General features: G+C 42.9%; 2 protein-coding genes across 2 annotated transcripts in view; one reads left to right on the forward strand and one right to left on the reverse strand.

Annotated features, from left to right (window-relative positions):
- Ippk (inositol-pentakisphosphate 2-kinase) overlaps window positions 1-14,545 on the forward strand; it is a 58,413-nt gene extending 43,868 nt beyond the window's left edge. The window contains exon 14 of the mRNA XM_031358263.1: window positions 12,529-14,545. Coding sequence (XP_031214123.1) covers window positions 12,529-12,585 — 57 coding nt within the window. The 3' untranslated portion in view covers window positions 12,586-14,545. The remainder of the gene's footprint in view (window positions 1-12,528) is intronic.
- The window catches only part of Cenpp (centromere protein P), a 201,543-nt gene that overhangs the window by 1,344 nt on the left and 181,142 nt on the right, over window positions 1-19,057 (reverse strand). The window contains exon 6 of the mRNA XM_031358270.1: window positions 302-381. Within this exon, the coding sequence (XP_031214130.1) occupies window positions 302-381 (80 nt within the window). The remainder of the gene's footprint in view (window positions 1-301; window positions 382-19,057) is intronic.

Consider the following 19,057-nt stretch of genomic DNA (forward strand, 5'->3'; position numbering starts at 1 on the left):
CGGCTTCCTACTGCTGTCTCTGTCATAACAGCGGAGTCACACACCTCTGCCTTCTCTTGGCTACCCAATGTCCCTGAGGGGAAGTGCCTCTTGCTGACCCCCCAGACCAGCACTTCCAGCCATGTACACTGTCCATCCTTCAGTCTTCCTTCATGGTTATATAGCAGTCTGCCCACTGTTGGTGGTTTTTCCTGTGATGCCACCCATGTCTCCACTCCTCCTCTTTAGTCCTCCTCAGGTACTTCTTAGCCTCTCTTATGGACAGTTCTGGTTCCAGGGATATCGAGCTGCACAGACTTACCCTGGCTGTCTGGCACTGTGGATCTCCATGCAGTGGGAACAGGTGCCCTCTGAGAAGTGTACATTATCTGGGTATTTCTCCTGTATGTGAAAATATATACAGTCAGATCCCTCTAGAAGAAGTAGCATCCCGAAAGCCAGGAGAAACACTTTAGCACCCAAGATGGAAGCGCCATACATGCCCTTTACTGGTTTGGATCCTGTCCATCCTCACAACTCACCCAGATAAGCTTCTAGCCCTTGACTCCTTGACGTGGGCTAGACCCCACCCAGGTGCCCACTGTGATAGGAAAAAAAAGCATGTGGTCTGTTAAGAGTCAGCTTCATGATGACACCTGTCCTGGATGCAGTGTTCTATCTATAGAGAACAGGAATGGCAGGTACGGTTTCCTCAGTATGACTGCTCTGGATGTGCCTCCATGCTTGTTGTCCACAGCAGGATCTAGGAAGCTGTAGCATATCAGAACTGACATGCATTTACATCACCATGACAACAAAGTATTTTCCAAGTATTTGAGCAGAAGACAAATATAACTGATGGCCACTTTTTGTCTTCTCTTGTGCAAATAGACTATAGGATTAGAGACTTAAACAACTGATTTGAGATTGACATCACCACAAGATTTTAAGGTCTCAAGGCTGATCTTTGAAAGCTCCTTCCGTGTATCCTCTCAGCGCCTGAAGAAGAGATGCTTCCCAGGGGTGATACCTAAGTCAAGCAAGGACTGAGGTGCAGCTGCCCCTGAGACTGGAGGCAGAGCCTTCTGCGGCTGTAGAGACTGGCTAGATTAAAGCAGTTTGGGTCCATCAAATAAAGTTCCATGGAGACAAATATGTATCACTACCCTTCAGAGATTATTACCCCTTGGAAAGCTACTACTAGCATGGGAAGCCAAGGCTGCCAGTGTCTCTGCTTGTAGCCACCAACAAAGAACACATCTAGGCTCCAAAGCTGGGGTGGGCTGGTATACTTTACAGATAATTACTAATTTCAGCAAAACAAGTTTTAGAAGGAAAATGTATACCTAAGTGATTTCAGTGGAAAGTGCTGGTTGATGTTAAAACCTCAGGCTCTTCTAAATTAATAACAACTGTTCTAGGAACGTAAAGGAGTGTGTGTGAACGTGGCAGTTCAGCTTCCAGACTCTGTTTGGCGGCAGCACAAGGGGCTCAAGGGAGTGCTGGGGCTTGGGCTGGCTCCAAGGCGGGGCCTGAGGCTTGGCCTCCAAGCAGGAGGGAGCTGATTTCCACTCCCTGGACCATACTATCGAATGAGCAAAAGGAAGGCTCAAATTAGATGCTTTCACTAAAAAGTGTACTTAGTTTTTAATGACAAAGACAGAAATGCTGACATTGGGCAGAGGGCAGACACTCAAACCCATGCTTCTGGAAAGCTAAGACTGCGAGGGCTACCCTGCAGTAAGTTATGGTGGCTGCATTTCCAGCTTCATTCCTTGCCTGGTCACCTCAACTCCAGAACACAGTGGAGAGACAGAAAGGAATTAAAAGCTGACAGCCTGAGTGGACCCCCAAGAACAGCAATCTTATTATAGTTACTAATAAAGTGTTATTCTTAAGGACAAGGGCATAGAAGACTGAGGGGAAGGCAGAAGAGCTGTGAAAAATAATCAGACTAAATCAGAAAAATAATCTTGAAGCTGGGGATCAGCTAGGTTTAAGAGTGACAGGAAATTTGAGATATTCAACTTTGATAAGGAAGGACTAAGCAGGCAGGAAGGGGTTAGTTATGGTCCCCGACTTAGAATGTGTTCCATGAAAACCAGTAAGACAACAGAAAGTTCATCAGAAACTGTCCACCTGATATGGAAAAGTAGGTCACATTCTTCCATCAGTCAAGCCAAGGCCCAGAGAAGGGAAACACCTGGCCAGGCCCTGGAAGGACAATCTTGGACATGTTCTGTCTCATACACAGGTGCGTTCTGCATGTCACCAGGGGCTCTGGTGTATAGAATACAATAGAAGCCTGTGTGCCTGCAGATGTCATCAGGAAGGCTGTGTTATGGCGGTGGCTGTTAGAGAGGCCTTATGCACACTAACCAACTGGCTCTTGTGCCTCCACTCTAGGGCCCCAGGCACTCTAGGAACACTAGGCCTGAGTGCCACTGGGGAATATTGAAGCCATGTGTTTACTCAGCTGTGTGCCATATGGTAGAATTTGCATGAGGAAAAAAAAAACTCCAAAAAACAAAATCCCAAACTCTGGTGTTTATGATAGATAAATGGATGTGTGTGTGCGTGTGCACATGTGTACTGGTCATTTGATATCCGGACCGACTTCATATTTGACACTCAGTACTATGGCATTGGCTGATGGTGTATGGGGAGCTGTATTTTAACAGGTAGGCTGCCTTGTACTATGTTTCAGCCACAGTGGCTCAATACCGTAACATCACCTCCCCTCCACTAAGTTCCCATAGCAGCCAATGAACAGGGGAATCCCTTGGGCAGTCTGGATGTCCACAGATGTCAGTTTATCTTGACTTCGAAGATTATGCCTGAACAATTGAATGTTTTTATTTTTTTAAACCTAATTCAAAGTGCACAAATACAGCATAATAAAACAAGTAGAACACACAATTTTACATTTCCAAGGTGGTACAATTATACCACTTTCTAATTCCCCAGTGTTTTCATTACTCTGTAAAGAAACTCTTCTGGCCTTTAAATGTTGTCCCCAGGACAGAATTGGCAACCATTAGCATATTTTCTGTTATAGACTTCCTGTTATGGACATTTTAGACATATAGAATTCTATAATATGAATTTTTTTTTTTTGTATCTGTTCACTACCTAATAGGTACATGGGTTGTTTTTACCTTGTTTGTTTTTGTTTTCAAGACAGGGTTTCTCTATGTGGCCCTGGCTGTCCTAGAACTCTATGTAGACCAGACTATTCTTGAACTCACAGAGAGCTGGGATTAAAGCCCTCTACCACCATGCCTGGCTTCATCATTATTTAGAGACAGAGCTTATCACTAGCTCTGTCTGGCCTGGAACTAATCATTTTGTAGAGCAGGATAGCCTTGAACTGAGAGATTGGCCTGCCTCTGCACCATAGGTGCTGAAATTAAAGGAGTTTATTGTTAGTTCAAAGTATGTGTATGTATATACTCATGTACATATGAGGGCAATGACACTGGGCCCCTGGAGCTGAAGTTCCAGGTAGTGGTAAGCTAAGTGACATGAGTGCTAGGAATCAAACCTGGCCATCTCTAAGAGCACAGAGCACTGCTCACTTCTAACTGAGACTTGGTGATTGCCATTTAGCTAGCTATGCGTGCTGCAAGCTCCAGAGATGTTCCTATTGCGTCCTTAGTGCTGGGATTACAAGTGTGCACTACCACATATGCACAACCTTTTTTTTTTTTTTTTTAAGATTTATTTTTATGTTATGTATGGGTATTTTGTATGTCTGTGTGCCACATGCATGCCTGATGACTGTATGTCAGGAGGGGGTACATGCAGACAGTGGTTAGCTGCCATGTGGTCAAACTCTTACTGATTTTTCAGGGACCAATGCCAGGACAACTGGGCCTCTTCATATAAGGAACCTTCAGGCTGTGGTAGCACATGCCTTTAATCCCGCACTCAGGAGGCAGAGGCAGGCAGAGCTCTGTGAGTTTGGGGTCAGCTTGGTCTACAGAGCAAGTTCCAGGGTAGCTTGGGCTACACAGAGAAACCCTCACTCAGTCCTCCTTCCCCCAAAAAGAACCTCAGCCCTTGTTTCACATCACACAAAAGGTTAAACAAACAGTGGTTCAGAGGTTTAATGTAAAGAGCTGAAACTATAGACCTAAAAAGCCACAGTAAAAAACCTACATTAGTCAAAGATTTATCAGATACAAAGTGAGAAGCAGCGACTACAGGAGAGAGATAAATTGTCTCTTTGGTAAACTGGTTTCTTCATAATTGAAAACTCTTAAAAGCCATTTTAAAGACACAGGGAATCCTTATTTTGAGTGTTGATATTAAAAAGATATGTAAAGAACATTTGTAGCTAATAGTAAGATCAACATGTGGAAGTGTTGATGCACACTTATAAGCTCAGCCTTTCTATTCCATGGAGGCTGAAGCAGGCAGATTAAAGGTTCAGCGCTTGCCTGGACTGGCCCTATCTCAAAACAAAGCAGATAATTCACTTTTAAATGACTAACAAAGGATAAAGTCAATCAAACAAGAATATGGCAAGGAAAGGAACATCCCTACCTGAAGTGGAAACTTAAAGAGTTCTTTGGAAAGTCAGATGGTGTTTTGCTTGGGCAAAACATTTGAAGGAATGTTTCCTAAAAGTGGACACAGGTGTGAAAGGCTGAGGCAGACTAGTGAAGGAACGTTTTGCTGAAGCTGACACAGGAGAGAGGATGTTCTGCCAAAGCAAGCATGTGAAAGGACATGTGATAAAAGATTCTTTGCTAACGACATGCATGTATTGGTTCACCTTACACTGCATAGTTGAGCTGCATCTGTTGTGGCTCCATACATCAGAAAACTTCTGGTGGTGTGCTGCAGTTTGTTGCTGCTTCCGTGGACTTGGGCTGATTGGATACACATGCTGAGGCAAGGCACATGGAGGACACGTAATGTGTGGAGGGTCTAAATAAGACTCCATGGAGTGATGGAGAGAGAGCTTGCTTGACTTGTGTAGAGCTGGCTGTGTAAAGCTTGTGGGTCTGGCATCTCTGCTGACCTTTGCTTCCCTCAGAGAGGCACAGCTGAGAACTTCTCCTGGTGTTCCCATTGCTCCCTCCTGCTGACTCAAGCTGAGGCTGAGGCCTGGATGTCTCTGCTAGGTGGTGTCACTGCTGTTGTTATCCTGATTCTAATGAGCTGGACTGCATCTGTGCATCTGTGAAGTGTTTGCAAGTGGATCTTGCTGCCTCTGCCTGCTAACCTGTGAACTGAACTGCTGATTTCCAGACAACACAGATGGAAGTTGCTCCAGAGAACCTTTCTAAACAGGCCCACTTCCCCTATATCCTTTCTTCCCCACTACCTCTGGTGGGTGGTGGGCTACAAGAGAGGTTTAAATCATTTACGAACCATCATTAGAAACAAGATTTGAAAGAATTAAAGTTACAAATGCCCATTAAGCAAATGCAAATTCAAACTAAAGCCAAGATGACTGATAATGGAGCTTTAATAAGAGTCCCACTCAGAAACAGTGACTGCTGTGCCAGCATAGCCTCTGCCAGGGACAATGGGCCATGGTTCCCAGCTCAGTCGTTTGTTGGCTGGACAATCACTTTTAAACTGTGAGCCTCAGCTGTTGTTTACTTCGAAATAGTTTTGAATTGACAGAAGCTGCATGTGGACACAGAGTTGCTGCTATCACATTTCTCAACCTGCACACACAGTGCCTTCCCTCACAAGGACACTTCCTATATAACGAAAATTGAACTGCCCAAGCCAGAATGTGTCCCCTTCCAATGACTCAGCTACTCATACTGTCCCCTCTCCTTGGTCCCTTCAAACTCCAACACAAACCCTGTATCACATCTTGATGGATTAGACACAGGAGTTGGCACCTCTGGCTCATTCACAGACGACGGCAACCGCTAAGAGCACTGACAGAAGCAGCTTTGCTTCTGATGCTCTCTCTGCATCAGGGGCTGGCTCTCTACCTATCTTCCTAACTATACCAGCATCAATCCCTTGCTCTCTCTGTAACATGTAGCTTGTTAAGATCATTATTTACCACGACCCTCATTGTTCCCACCTGTCACAACCTGTTCCTTAGTTCTTACAGGTTTCTGCCATGCAGGTGGGGAGGAGGCAGGGGAGGGAGAAGCTGGTGTTAAAAGTTTTGGCTCATGTTGCACACCCTCACCTTGTTGTGGAAAGAAACAACTCTCCAAGGAGCCAATAGGATTAGTAACGGAGACAGCCTTCTTACACTTTTGCTTATACTTAGTTTATACTTTAGTTACTTTATAGTTTAGCTTATACTTTGCTTATACTTAGTTTATACCTCTGAGTGGAAAGAGTAAGAAAGGGCACACTGGGACACATGTCAACAGATACTTCTCTACCTATCTGTGCACACAGATGCTACAAACATCTGTATTATCTCTGGTGCACACCTCAGGATACCTCTCCATGTTGATGAAGCATTGACTGTACTCTCTTGACCATTTCCCAAACACTAAAGTGCCTCTGCACTTTACCCCAGGCTCTCAGGTCATAAGAGGCAATTAAAGGGTTGAAAGTGTTAGCTTTAGCTCAAAAACTCTAAAAATCAAAAGAGTGGACAAGATGTAGCATCCATCTGACAGGAGCTCCTCTGACTCGGGGCCCAAGGCAAGGCAAGGCTGGCAGATACCATGATCCTTTTAGTCAGTGAGGCAAGTGAATCAGGCTCACACTCCCATGGACTTTCAGTGAAGGGTTAGCCATTCTAGAGCAATTTGGAGAAGAAATTGTATCATCACAATCTTTTGAACTGACAGATTCACCCCCTCCAGCATCAGAAGCCCATTTTGGAAAATTTGAGATTAGCAGAACCACCAGAAGGAAAACACAACATGTACCTTCCAGCTCAAATGCTAACCTCTGCCCCAGACTGTCAGAATGGGCAGCCAGTGCCAGCCTGTAAGGCCTTAATTATACAGAGAATGGAAGAACTGTCTGTCTGGGGACTTTTAAGTTATTTTTTTCTAGAACTGTTTTTTCAAATAAACATTCCATGAAGCAATGCAAATAGAGGTGAATGAAGTAGCTGTGTTGCCAGATTACATCCTCCAAACCATATTATACTAACTTTTCTGGACTTGGTCCTGTGACCTGAAACACAAAAATCACTGGCCTGGCCATGAAGTCTTGCACTAAGTCTTCCAGGTTGTAAGAACAATGGGCACTGCTGCACACTGGCTCAGAAAATGTCCACACCTCACTCATCTGACTGTCAGCAGAGGTCCCATGTCATCAGTAGAGGAAGTAGGGTTTTGAGAGAGCTGCTCAGGACTGTTGCTGGAATCATCCATATAACTGGGATCAGCCAAGGAGGTCATGATAAATATTGCTTATCCAGAGGGAGTTCACAAATATATGCTAAATGTTGCTCAGGGAAGCAAACAACTAGGACATTCTCTATTCCAAGCTCATAAGGAAAAAGTCACAATGTCATAGCAGCACCAATGCTCATGAGCAAGACCACAAGCTATGCCCAGACTGTGTGTGATCTGTGGTCATCTAACCCGGCAGATGGCTCAGAAACTTATCGGGGATTGTTGCCAAACATTTTCTAAGTGCAGAGCCCAAAGGGTGGGCTCTACTCTTACTTTCCTGGTCTCCTCTTCTTTATGTACCTCCTGTCTATACAGTTTTCAGAAGAACTGGGGTGGGGGGCTTAAATTTGTAAGAGATCTATATTGGAATTATGTTACAACAGACTTTTTAAACTGAAGAATTGGGGACTTTTAATAAGAGACAAGAAGGCAAGCATAGATAACCAGCTGGCGACACCAGGGTAAAGGAATCAGAGTGAAGGCCAATCCTGTACAAACAAGATGATAGACTGTAGGCCACATCTCATTCCGTCCTGGTTTTGTATGGCTTCTGGGCTAAGGACCATTGAAAACATTTGAAGTCCTTAAAGACATATGAAAACAACATGGAAGTCAACCATGGATGCCCATAATGATACCTCAATGGCATAGCTACACACATTTTACTGAGGTTCATGGAGTCTGTTATGGTGGTGGAGCCCAAAGGGTGGGTATCATACAGATCTCAGTGGAAAAGCAAACCTAGTCTCTTCCCTTTGTAATTGCAAGACAAACTTATGGTCCCATCTGGTAAGAATACATGGTGTGTTGTAGAATTTCCCTTCTGAAACCTATAAAACCAGAAAACTACCTTTGTTCTGAAGAGAGCTGAAGGGCCTAGCTCTCCTATCAAGGTCCCCAGCATGTTATATAGTGGCTTCTTTCCTAATGTAGTTCCTGTCAGAGCTCTAGAAGGAAGGCCTTTTCTCCCTTCAAGGCCACATAAGGCTATTTCTTTCAGTAATTGCTTTCCTACCCAAAGGACTGATCATGATCCTACCTTGACCACAAATCTCTCTTCTAAAAAAACCCTCATTCCTGCCAGGCGGTGGTAGCGCACGCCTTTAATCCCAGTACTTGGGAGGCAGAGGCAGGTGGATTTCTGAGTTTGAGGCCAGCCTGGTCTACAGAGTGACTTCCAGGACAGCCATGGCTACACAGAGAAACCCTGTCTCAAAAAACCAAAAAAAAAAAGAAAAAAGAAAAAAAAACAAAAAACAAAAGCCTCATTCTGATGGATAAGGTTTTTGTTTTGTTTTTAGCTTCTTTTCTGAGCTTGCTGCTTTAATTAATTAGTTAATTAATTTTTGAGACAGGGTTTCTCTGTGTAAGCCTTGCCTGTTCTGGAACTTGCTTTGTTGATCAGGCTGGCCTCAAACTCACAGATCTGCTTGCCTCTGCCTCTGAGTACTGGGATCAAAGGTGTGACCTACCACTGCCCACCTGGTTAAGCTAAATCTTTTTTTTTTTTTTTTTTTTTTTTTTTTTTTTTTTTTTTTTTTTTTTTGGTTTTTCGAGACAGGGTTTCTCTGTATAGCCTTGGCTGTCCTGGAGCTCACTCTGTAGACCAGGCTGGCCTCAAACTCAGAAATCCACCTGCTTCTGCCTCCCAAGTGCTGGGATTAAAGGCGTGCGCCACCACGCCCGGCTAAGCTAAATCTTTTTACAATCATTTTGTAATACAATCCCATGCTGTGCTTGTGACTGACTCTAATGGTAGAGGGAATGGTAGAAACAAAACCATTTCTATTGGGAACTGTAATTGTGCTTTGTTCATATATTCTTCATGTAGTGCCACCCATTAGTATGTACAAACACCAAGCTTACAAAGCCTGGATTTAGGCCTACAGAGATAACATGGAAGTTAAGAGCACTTGCTGTACTTTCAAATGACTTGGATTTGGTTTCCAGTGCCCACATGATAATCCTGGTTCCAGAGGATCCAATGCCCTCTTCTGGCTTCTTTGGGCACCAGGCACATGGTGTGCATATATATGTATCCATACATACACACACACTGTGGTGGTTGAATATACTTGGTCCATGAAGTGGAATGCTTAGGAGGTGTGGCCTTGTTAGGGGAGGTGTGTCACTTTGTAGTTCCTGTCAGGGCTCTGGACAGCTTCTCACCTGCCTGGAAGCCAGTCTTTTTTTTTTTTTTTTTTTGCCTGTGGAACAAGAGGTATAACTCTCGGCTCTTCCAAGGCCATGCCCACCTGGGTACTGCCCTGTTTCCTATCATAATAATAATGGATGAAAGCTCAGAACCTGTAAGCCAGCCCCAATTAACTGTTGTCCTTTATAAGTGTTGCCTTAGTGATGGTGTCTCTTTACAGCAGTGGAAACTCCAACTAAGACAGAAGTTTGTATCAGGAGTGCGGTATTGCTATGATAGGCCTGACCATGTTTTTTGTTTGGAGGAATGTGGATTCTAGGACTTTGGATTTGGGAAGCAGTGGAATGTTTTAAGTGGGGTTTAATGGAACATCCTAACAGGACTATGGAAGGCCTTGGTGCTGAGGGGATTTGAACTGTGCAGACCTGGACCGAGATGTTTCAGTGGAGAAGAATTTCAGTAACATACTGTTCTTGTGATATTTTGGTGAACAATGTGGCTGTTTTTTGCCCTTGTCCAAAGAGTCTACCTGAGGCTAAGGTAAAGAGATTATGTTCATTGCATTGACAAAGGAAATCGCAAAAGAGCCAAACAGAAACTTTGTTCTCTGGTTAAGTCTCATGAAGAGCATTTTGAACAAGCATAGCAAGCTTAGAAAGGAAGATATAAAAGATATGGTTCAAGTAATAAAGGGTCACCAGGAAATAAAATGGAGCAGAATCCTGTGTTCATAAAGATAAACAGATTAAGGGAGTGGTGACTTTGTGTCAAGATCCTACCGAGCAAAGCCACTGAACAAGAAATAGTTATATCATAATAGGCATTATTATTACTTGGTTATTGTTTTCATTTGGACTTTTAATCTGGAGCCATCTACAATCTAGAAATGAAAGCTACAGGCTTTTGATATGAATCAAGGCTTAGTAGTCATGAAAAAGCCATGAAAAGCTTAGGCAAGGTGGTACACACCTTTAATTTCAGAAGATAGAGAAAAGCAGATTCCTGAATTCAAGGCCAGCCTGATACAGAGCATGTAAATAGAGCACTCTAAGTAGAGAGAAGCTAAAGTCCAGGTGTGGTGGACCACACCGTTAATCCTGGCACTTAGAAGACAGGCATGCAGATCTCTGAGTTCAAGATCAATCAACAGAGCAAGTTCCAGGACAGACAAGCTTCAGAGGGTTCCAAAGGAGTTTGAAAAGAGAAAGCTGGTAATGTAATAAAATAAGGGAGCCATGTTCCAGCTCCAGCAAGTAGCAGAACTCAACAGCTTTGGCCATGTATCTCTAGCTTTAGAGTCAAAAATAGAAGGGACTACTGGGACAACTGATGCTGGTTAGCTGTAGCTAAGAAATTAGCAGTGATTAAGAAGAGACCAGCATCACTAAGGTGAAATCTTCTGGGTTTCTGAGAGCAGAAAGAAACTGTGTTCCAGAGATAGCCAAAGTTGTACCTTATGCTGCAGTTGGACTTGCTAATGTGTAAGAATCACCCTTATGGTACTGGCTTTGAGGGCATGGAGAATAGCTGAGGCTTGGTACTGTGAGAGGCCAGGGAAGACCATTGGTGAAGGTGCAGCCTCAGCTGTAGTTGATGGCCCAGGACTTAAGGAGTCATGCAAAGAAATTGAGGCTTGGCACAATGAAGACAACCTATGAGAGGATATTGGTAAAGCCTAGTTGCAGTGTAAGACTCAAGGGAACTGAAGATGCCAGTACCATGGGATGACCACCAAGAACAGCAGCAGCAGTAGAGTCAACCAGAGCCTACAGTGCTACAGAGGGCAGAGCTGGAGAAGTGACCTTTGGTGGAGCCCTGAAGATCATGTGTGGATCCAAGACACTGGAACAAGAAGATGTGAGGTTGAAGTTGCCTTGAAGATCCTAACAAGTTAGAGATGCCAGAGCTGCGGGCTACCTGCTGAGGAAAGCTGCCAGCCAGGAGTGGAACCAGCCCAGGAGAAAGAATTGTGCTGCAGTCAAGAAAGGTGAAAGGAGTTGGACATCAGACATAGAGATGAAGAGTTTAATGTTTGCCCACCTGGTTTTTGGTCTTGCTTTGGTCTAGTGTTTCTTCTCTATGATGTTTGGAATGATAATGTGCAGCCTGTGATATTGGAGGTATGTGATCCGCTTTTTTATTTTGATTTTATAGGGATTACAGTTAAGTGACTGAACGAATCTCAGAAGAGACTTTGAATTTTGGACTTTTAACATTGTTGAGACTGATATAGACCATGGGACTTTTGAAGTTATACTAAATGTATTTTGCATTTTGCTATGTTTAGGTATGGCCCTTATAGACTCATGTGTTTGAACAAACATATGGGGGGCAACGAGTGGAATATGGTACTTTGAATATGCTTGGTCCAGAGAGTGGCACTCTTAGGAGGTGGGAATTTGTTGGAGTATGTGTGGCCTTGTTGGAGGAAGTGTGTCACTTTGGGGGTGGGCATTGAGGCCCTCCTCCTACCTTTGAAACAAGATGTTGAACTCTCAGCTCCTCCAGCGCCATGCCTGCCTGGACACTGCCATGCTTCCTGCCATAATAACAACCTCAAAACCTGTAAACCAGCCCCAATTAAATGCTGTCCTTTATAGGAGTTGCCTTGGTCACAGTGTCACTTCACAACAATGGAAACCCTAACTAAGACACATGCAAACACTCATATTAAGTGTATAAAAATCTTTAAAAAAAGGCCTGGAGACTAGAGAGATGGCTTGGTGGTTTAAAGCTCTTGTTCTTGCAGAGGGCACAGGTTTGATTCCTAGCATCTATATGGTGGCTCACAGTGACCTATAACTATAGTTCTAGGGGATCCAACACCTTCTGACCTCTGCAGGCACCAGGCACATATACATATATAAATACAGGCAAAATATTCACACATAATAAAAATAAAGAAGCGCCTAGATCTACTAAAGGTACTCCTTATGCTTTACTTTTTATTAAAAACCCCATTATCTATGCAGAGGAAGGTTATAAAGAAAATCTACTCTGGGTTCAGAGACTAGAAACCTCTTCTCTTTGTATATTTTTCCCACACAGGCAGACCATCATGCTGGGGATATGGGGCAGGAAGACCGCTTCTGCCTCTTACAGTGACTTTGTACTTCTACCTGTCCTGTTTCCACTTCTCATCCCGGAGGACAATGACTCTCAGAACCAAAGAGCCTTCTTCCAGGCTTTCCCTGGTCTTAAGGAGATGCCATCTGCCCTGCTTCCTGGCCTCTGATAGTTTACTGGTTCCTTCCTTTCTACTTGCCTCTGCCTTCATTAAATTTTGTATTACCTCAAGAGCTGATGGTTAAGACAAAAGAAAACAAGGATTCCTGGGAGAAAGGAAGCCAGATAGGAGGGCAACTGTGATCGCAGAACAGGTAACAGGGTAGGAGGAACTTACTTTATGTACAGCAGTTCTAGTGCTCAAAGAGCTTTTGTCTAACAAATCATGGAACATTCAGAGATGTAAAATTATACCTATTTTTAAAATAAGAAAAACATGGCTCACATACATGCACTGATGTTTTAGTCTCCCAGAGCCAGGATGGAAACAGCAGCCTGAGCTGGGCCCCTGCGATCCAGCTTAGGTGCCAAGTCGAGTGCAGGACATCAAAGCAGGAGACTGCCATAGAAGCTCCAGGGGCCTCCTGAGGTCCTTCCAGGACCATTCTATACTGTTTCCTTATATACATTTTCCCAGAAGTTTGACATAACAGAAGAATTATGAAGACTGGGCATGGCTTGTGTATAAAACCTTGCTGGTAGTATCTTACATTAGTATAGATGACTGTTTCTAAAACCAGCATCAACATTATAACAAGTCCTTACCAAGTTCAGATCTCTTCATTTTTACTACCAGGAGTCCATGAAAACATGTTTGAGACTAGTGAGAAAAGAGTCCCAGTTTACTCTTGCATCTCTACTTTCCATTTCTCTATAAAACATTTTTATTACCATTCATATTGCAATGAAATAACTCTTGAATTAGAGGAAATGAAGAGGAAGTAAAAAAAAAAAAAATCCTTGCATGTTCTAAAATGGAGTTGTTTTCCTAAAGTACCCTGAGTAAAATACTGCAGAAATCTGGACAAATTAATTTGAAATGATATAGCAGAACGTCTGGTGTGGGTGTGTGCGTGTGTGTACGTGTGTGCGTGTGCGTGTGCGTGTGTGTGTGTGTGTGTGTGTGTGTGTGTGTGGTCACAGAAGGCTTTGCCAGCTTTATTTTTGCTGACACAGATCTTGCCCACCTGTTTTTGGGGCCCAGTTTACCTGTGCATCAATGCCTTACAGACAGCCCCTGCCCCACAGGGAACAGAGTTCAGATTTCCTACCTCTGAAACTGAAAAGTTGGCACAGGGAGATAGCATAAGTGCTAAGTGACTGGTAGATGGTTTGTGCTCCATCCTCCATGACCAGGGACCATCTCTACAGCTTTAGCTCTGCCATGAGCTACAGGAACCCATCAAATTCCTTTTCTGCATAAGCGAATGTAAATTGATTGCCTACCATCTATGTTGCCCTGAAAGTCTTACTAAAAAACCACTTGAGTAAACTGACAGTTACTTTGGGAAACTATTAGATAACATATACTCAAGCCAACAGACATGTACCCCATGATTCATTAATTATAAACCAAAACTGTACCTATTCTCACACACTCACAGCAATACTATTTATTACAGGTGGAACTGGGCAGGACCTAGGAACAGAATGGTAGATCCTTTGTGAATTCCATATCATGATGTGATAAAAGATTTGTGATCACACACACCACTCCTACAACCTTTTCTACCCATGAAGGTGTACATTAGGCTGGGCTCTCCACCAGCCAGCAGAGTGATTCCTAGAAGCAAGGACTGGAAAGAGGACAGGGTTTCTGGAGACTGTCCCACTTCGTGATTTGGGTGGTGGTTATAATACAAACTCCTTTTGTGAAAAATTATTAAACTGTATATTTATGATATATGTCCTTTTCTTTGTCTTATTTTACCAAAAGTAAAAAGATAAAAGACAGCATGAATGACCTCATGAAGCATAAAACTTGATGAAAAAAAGCAAACAATGAGTAAAGGAATTTGTAAGGACAGGATTGTGATGTGAGCCAAGAACTTCTCATTCTTCAAAGCTGCTGTTCTTTGTTAACCTTTCAAGGTGCTGTGGGTCTGGGACACTGTGCTGCAGGAGCAGCCACCACATCTCATGTGCACTGTGATTAACAGGGGTGGGCATGCTGTTCAGTGAGTTTTATAGCTTATACACATGAGTTCTGACTGTGTTCTGAATGATGTTTTTGGCCTTTTCCATTCTTTTGGGATTTAAATATATAAAAATATGGAAATATGGAGCCCACCTTTTGGCTCATTTACACACAACATTGAGTGTTCCATATTTCTTTATTCTGAGTTATGGCCATATGCTCTGGTTCAAGTGGAGTTGCATTGCATTTTGACATAAATGGGGAAGAGCAACAGCTGAGACATCTTTGTTACATAAAGATTTTAGTTGTAGACACTTGTTTTAAATATTTTTTAGCTTCTATTTGTCTTTTAAAACCTTTCTCCATTAAATGATTCATCTTGGGTCAATTAAAAGGAAATAATATATTAAAAAATAATCCAGTTAGACGGTAGGGTTAAATAAACTTGAAGTAATGCAGTAATTTCCAGAAGTTAAGGCTCACCAAAGAAACTGAAAAGGACTGTACAGCACTTAGCTCTTTTTGGAAACACACAGATGCTGTACTTGAGGGCTGGACAGGATAAGGGCCCTGGAGGCCTGGAGGCTTGCATAACAACCACTGTTTATGCAGCCTTGGCCAGCAGCAGGAATGGAAACAGAAGAGTGTGTGCCAAGACAGTCAAGCTGCTGGGTTTTTTTTTCCCCTTAAAGACTGAACAACCAAAAGACAGATTTCAACTTTTTGTAAAGCTTTACTTCAGTTGCAAATGGAACCTATAATGTTTTTAAAAATTAAGCATCTTTAACACAATGCTTGTTTACATATTTGTAACAGGGAGAAGACTCCTTATTTACAAGTTCTGAATAGTAAGTAGACATGTTTTACTGCTTTTTACCATACAGGAAAATACAGAGAGGAGTTTTCAGTTGGAGCCTGAAAACAAAAGACTTTAGAACAAGTAGTTACAAAGTCAGAGCCACTGGGAACCTTTGCAGATACCACCACGCTCAGCACCTCCTCAGAATGCCCAGTCACTACCTGAAGTTCTCCTGGGGGTATCTGCAAACAGATTTGGGCCTTGTCTGCCCTACAGAATGAGTTAATGATGTTCTCATAGTGTGTATGTTAACAGCTGGACATGAGAAATCATTTACCTAATTACAGCTCACAGCAATGAAGGGCTCAAGCGCAGCAAGGTCTCCTGAGGAACTGGACTGCACATTCTTAGAGAAACAATCAGCTCACTTGTTGGGAATGCAGAGGCAGGGGTGGGGGTGGGGGTGCTGACACCAGATGGTTTGTGTTTATCTGATGAATATACTATCTAAAACTTATTAAGACCCCACAATTAAAAGCTAGTAGCCACCCAGACATGGTGGCACATGCCTGTAATTCTAGCACTTGGGAGGCTGAGATGGGAGGATCACAGCAAGACTGTTCTACACAGTGAATTCCAGGACAGCCAGAGCTGTATAGTGAGACTCTTAGAAAGCCCAAATAAGACAGAATAGAAACCTGAAAAGCTTAAAAAAAAAAAAGTGAATATGTAGTGTGGTTCTTTTTTGTTTTTCTTTCTTTCTTGAGACAGAATCCTATTTTGTAGCCACAGCTGTCCTGTAGCTCAGAGATCCAGTTGCTTCTGGCTCTTGAGTGTTGGGACTCAATGTGTAACCCTCAGGCCTAGTTACATGTGGTCCTTTTCAATTTGTATTATAACAAGAAGTAATAAAACAAAGCAGCTAAGATAAGCATTAAATCAGAGCTATCATAAACAGCTAGAAATAAAAAAAATAGATCTATATGAGATTTAATCTGAAACCTTTACAAGTATAAGTAATTACTTAGACCTATTAGGATACCAGTTAGAAAAGGCAGACAATAACATGAGGGGAGAATGTAGAAAACGTGGCTTATTTTGTAAAATAATTTACAAGTTTCCTTTTACCCTTTTTAAAGCATATTATGCATTCTGAAATGATATATTCATATAGTAAACAGAGTGAAGATCATTCCTTTAAATTTTCACAGGAAGGCCAATCATTTCACTTATTCCTAGCTGCATACAGGGCTGTTTCCATGGAAGCTGCACACAGGGCTGTTTCCATGGAAGCTGCACACAGGGCTGTTTCTATGGAAGCTGCACACAGGGCTGTTTCCATGGAAGCTGCACAGGGCTGTTTCCATGGAAGCTGCACACAGGGCTGTTTCCATGGAAGCTGCACAGGGTTGTTTCCATGGAAGCTGCACACAGGGCTGTTTCCATGGAAGCTGCACAGGGCTGTTTCCATGGAAGCTGCACACAGGGCTGTTTCCATGGAAGCTGCACAGTGGCAGTGTACTGTCTACCGTGGGCTGAGCGTCTCATCTCAGCTTCCTGTATCACTAAGTATGAGCCACACCCTGGCACTTATTCTGGGTGGGATGGCTCACCACCCTCTTCTTTAATGTGAGTTACCATTTACTTTATTTTATTTCTCACTTGCCCTGTGCCCCTCTTCAGAGACAATGTTATATCATCTGAATCCTGGACTGGGAAGTACGACTGAGTTGTTGGTGCTGGACTTAGTTAACAATTTTCTCTTACGCTTTTCCTAAGCGTCCCCTACGCTTTGGGGCCTGGGACATGAAGAGGAAGGGTTTACACACACAGATACTCGTTTTAATTTTCTTCCTTTTTAAAAAAGTCTTTTCTTAGCTGGGCAGTAGATTTCTGAGTTTGTGGCCAGCCTAGTCTACAGAGTGAGTTCCAGGACAGCCAGGGCTATACAGAGAAACCCTGTCTCGAAAAACAAAACAAAAAAACCAAACAAAGTCTTTTCTTTCTTTCTTTCATTCATTCATTCATTCATTCATTCATTCATTCAGACACTGTTTCTCTATGTAGCTTTGGCTGTCCTGCACTTTTACTCTGTAGACCAGGATGGCCTCAAACTCAGAGACTCACCTGAGTCTGCCTCCTGAATGCTGGGATTAAAGGCGTGTGCCCATCACTGCCTGGTTTAATATTGATAAAAGTCATATAGCATAAAGTTAACTAGTAAAGTGACAATTAACCAATCCTCTTGACATCCTAAGTGCTGTTCAACCACCCAGCATTCCCATTCCCAAAGCACGCTTCTTACTCCAGAATGAAAAGAAGCTGCACTCACCAATCGCTTACTTCAGCTCCCCCTCTGAAAGCCCGAGGTGCTATCAACTTTTCATTTTTTTTCTTTTGCATTGTGGATGTGGGGGTTGAGACAAGGTCTCATTATGTAGCCCTGGCTGTCCTGAAACTTGCTATGTAGACAGGTTGGTCTTGAACTCAGAGAGACACACCTGGTTTTGTGTCCCCAGTGCTGGGATTAAAGGTTTGTGCCATTACATCCAGCCTCTTCATTTCTATTTCTATGAATTTAGCTATCTTACATAATTCACAGAAGTAGACCATATAATATATGGACTTTTAGTGTCTGGCTTCTTCAGCAAAGCTTTCTAGACTCTTCAATACTTCATTTCTTTTTATGCCTGAAAAAATATTACATTGTTTGGAAATATTATTTTTCATTTAGATGCTTTAAAAAAATAACATTCTTGTTGATAGTCTCACTTTTTCCTACCCTATTTCCTGTGACTGGGTCATTCTTTCCTGTTTCTAATACACACACACACACACACACGTACATCTAAAAACTAAGCTATATTTTATTGTCATGAGGAAAGGAAGGTTTATTGGACTCAGTGGTGGAAACGGCATAGCAGCTGATATCCACAGGGCGTGGAGGTGGTTTGTTCACATGGAAGGAGAACCAGCTGGTTCTTTCAAATACTGGAATCAAGTTCTTCCTTGTGCTAAAGGTCAACTGAGAGATACATATGTATGTTAGCCTGATGTGCTATGACTATAATCTGTGTGTGGCCACTGAAGTTGCTAGAGTACTATTATATTCCTGTTATATTCTTTTTTTTTTCCTTTTTTTTCTTTTGTTTTTTTTTTGAGACAGGGTTTCTGTAGCCCTGGCTATCTTGGAACCCACTTTGTAGACCAGGCTGGCCTTGAACTCAGAAATCTGCCTGTCTCTGCCTCCCAAGTGCTGGGATAGAAGGCGGGTGCCACCACTGCCCAGCTGTTATATTCATTTATAGCCAATGATTCATCAGAGTCGCCTAGAGCCCAGCATGGGGAAAATCTTCTGACCTTTGGACTTGGCATTGAGGTAGGCACTTTTTTTGGTGCTAAGACAGCCCATAGCTTTGCATTCACCTTAGTGGGGTAGGCCTGGTTCCTGTTGTAGTCTCCTCAGCAGGCATCAGTTCTGGGCATGTACTTTTCCTTTGTAGAAGCAATGGCTCTTCCAACCATGTTTTCTACCTCTTCCTTCCTCCTTCCGGGTTTTTTTTTTTTTTTTTTTT

Source organism: Mastomys coucha, unplaced genomic scaffold (assembly GCF_008632895.1).
Source record: "Mastomys coucha isolate ucsf_1 unplaced genomic scaffold, UCSF_Mcou_1 pScaffold7, whole genome shotgun sequence".
NCBI classification, from domain to species: Eukaryota; Metazoa; Chordata; class Mammalia; order Rodentia; family Muridae; genus Mastomys; species Mastomys coucha.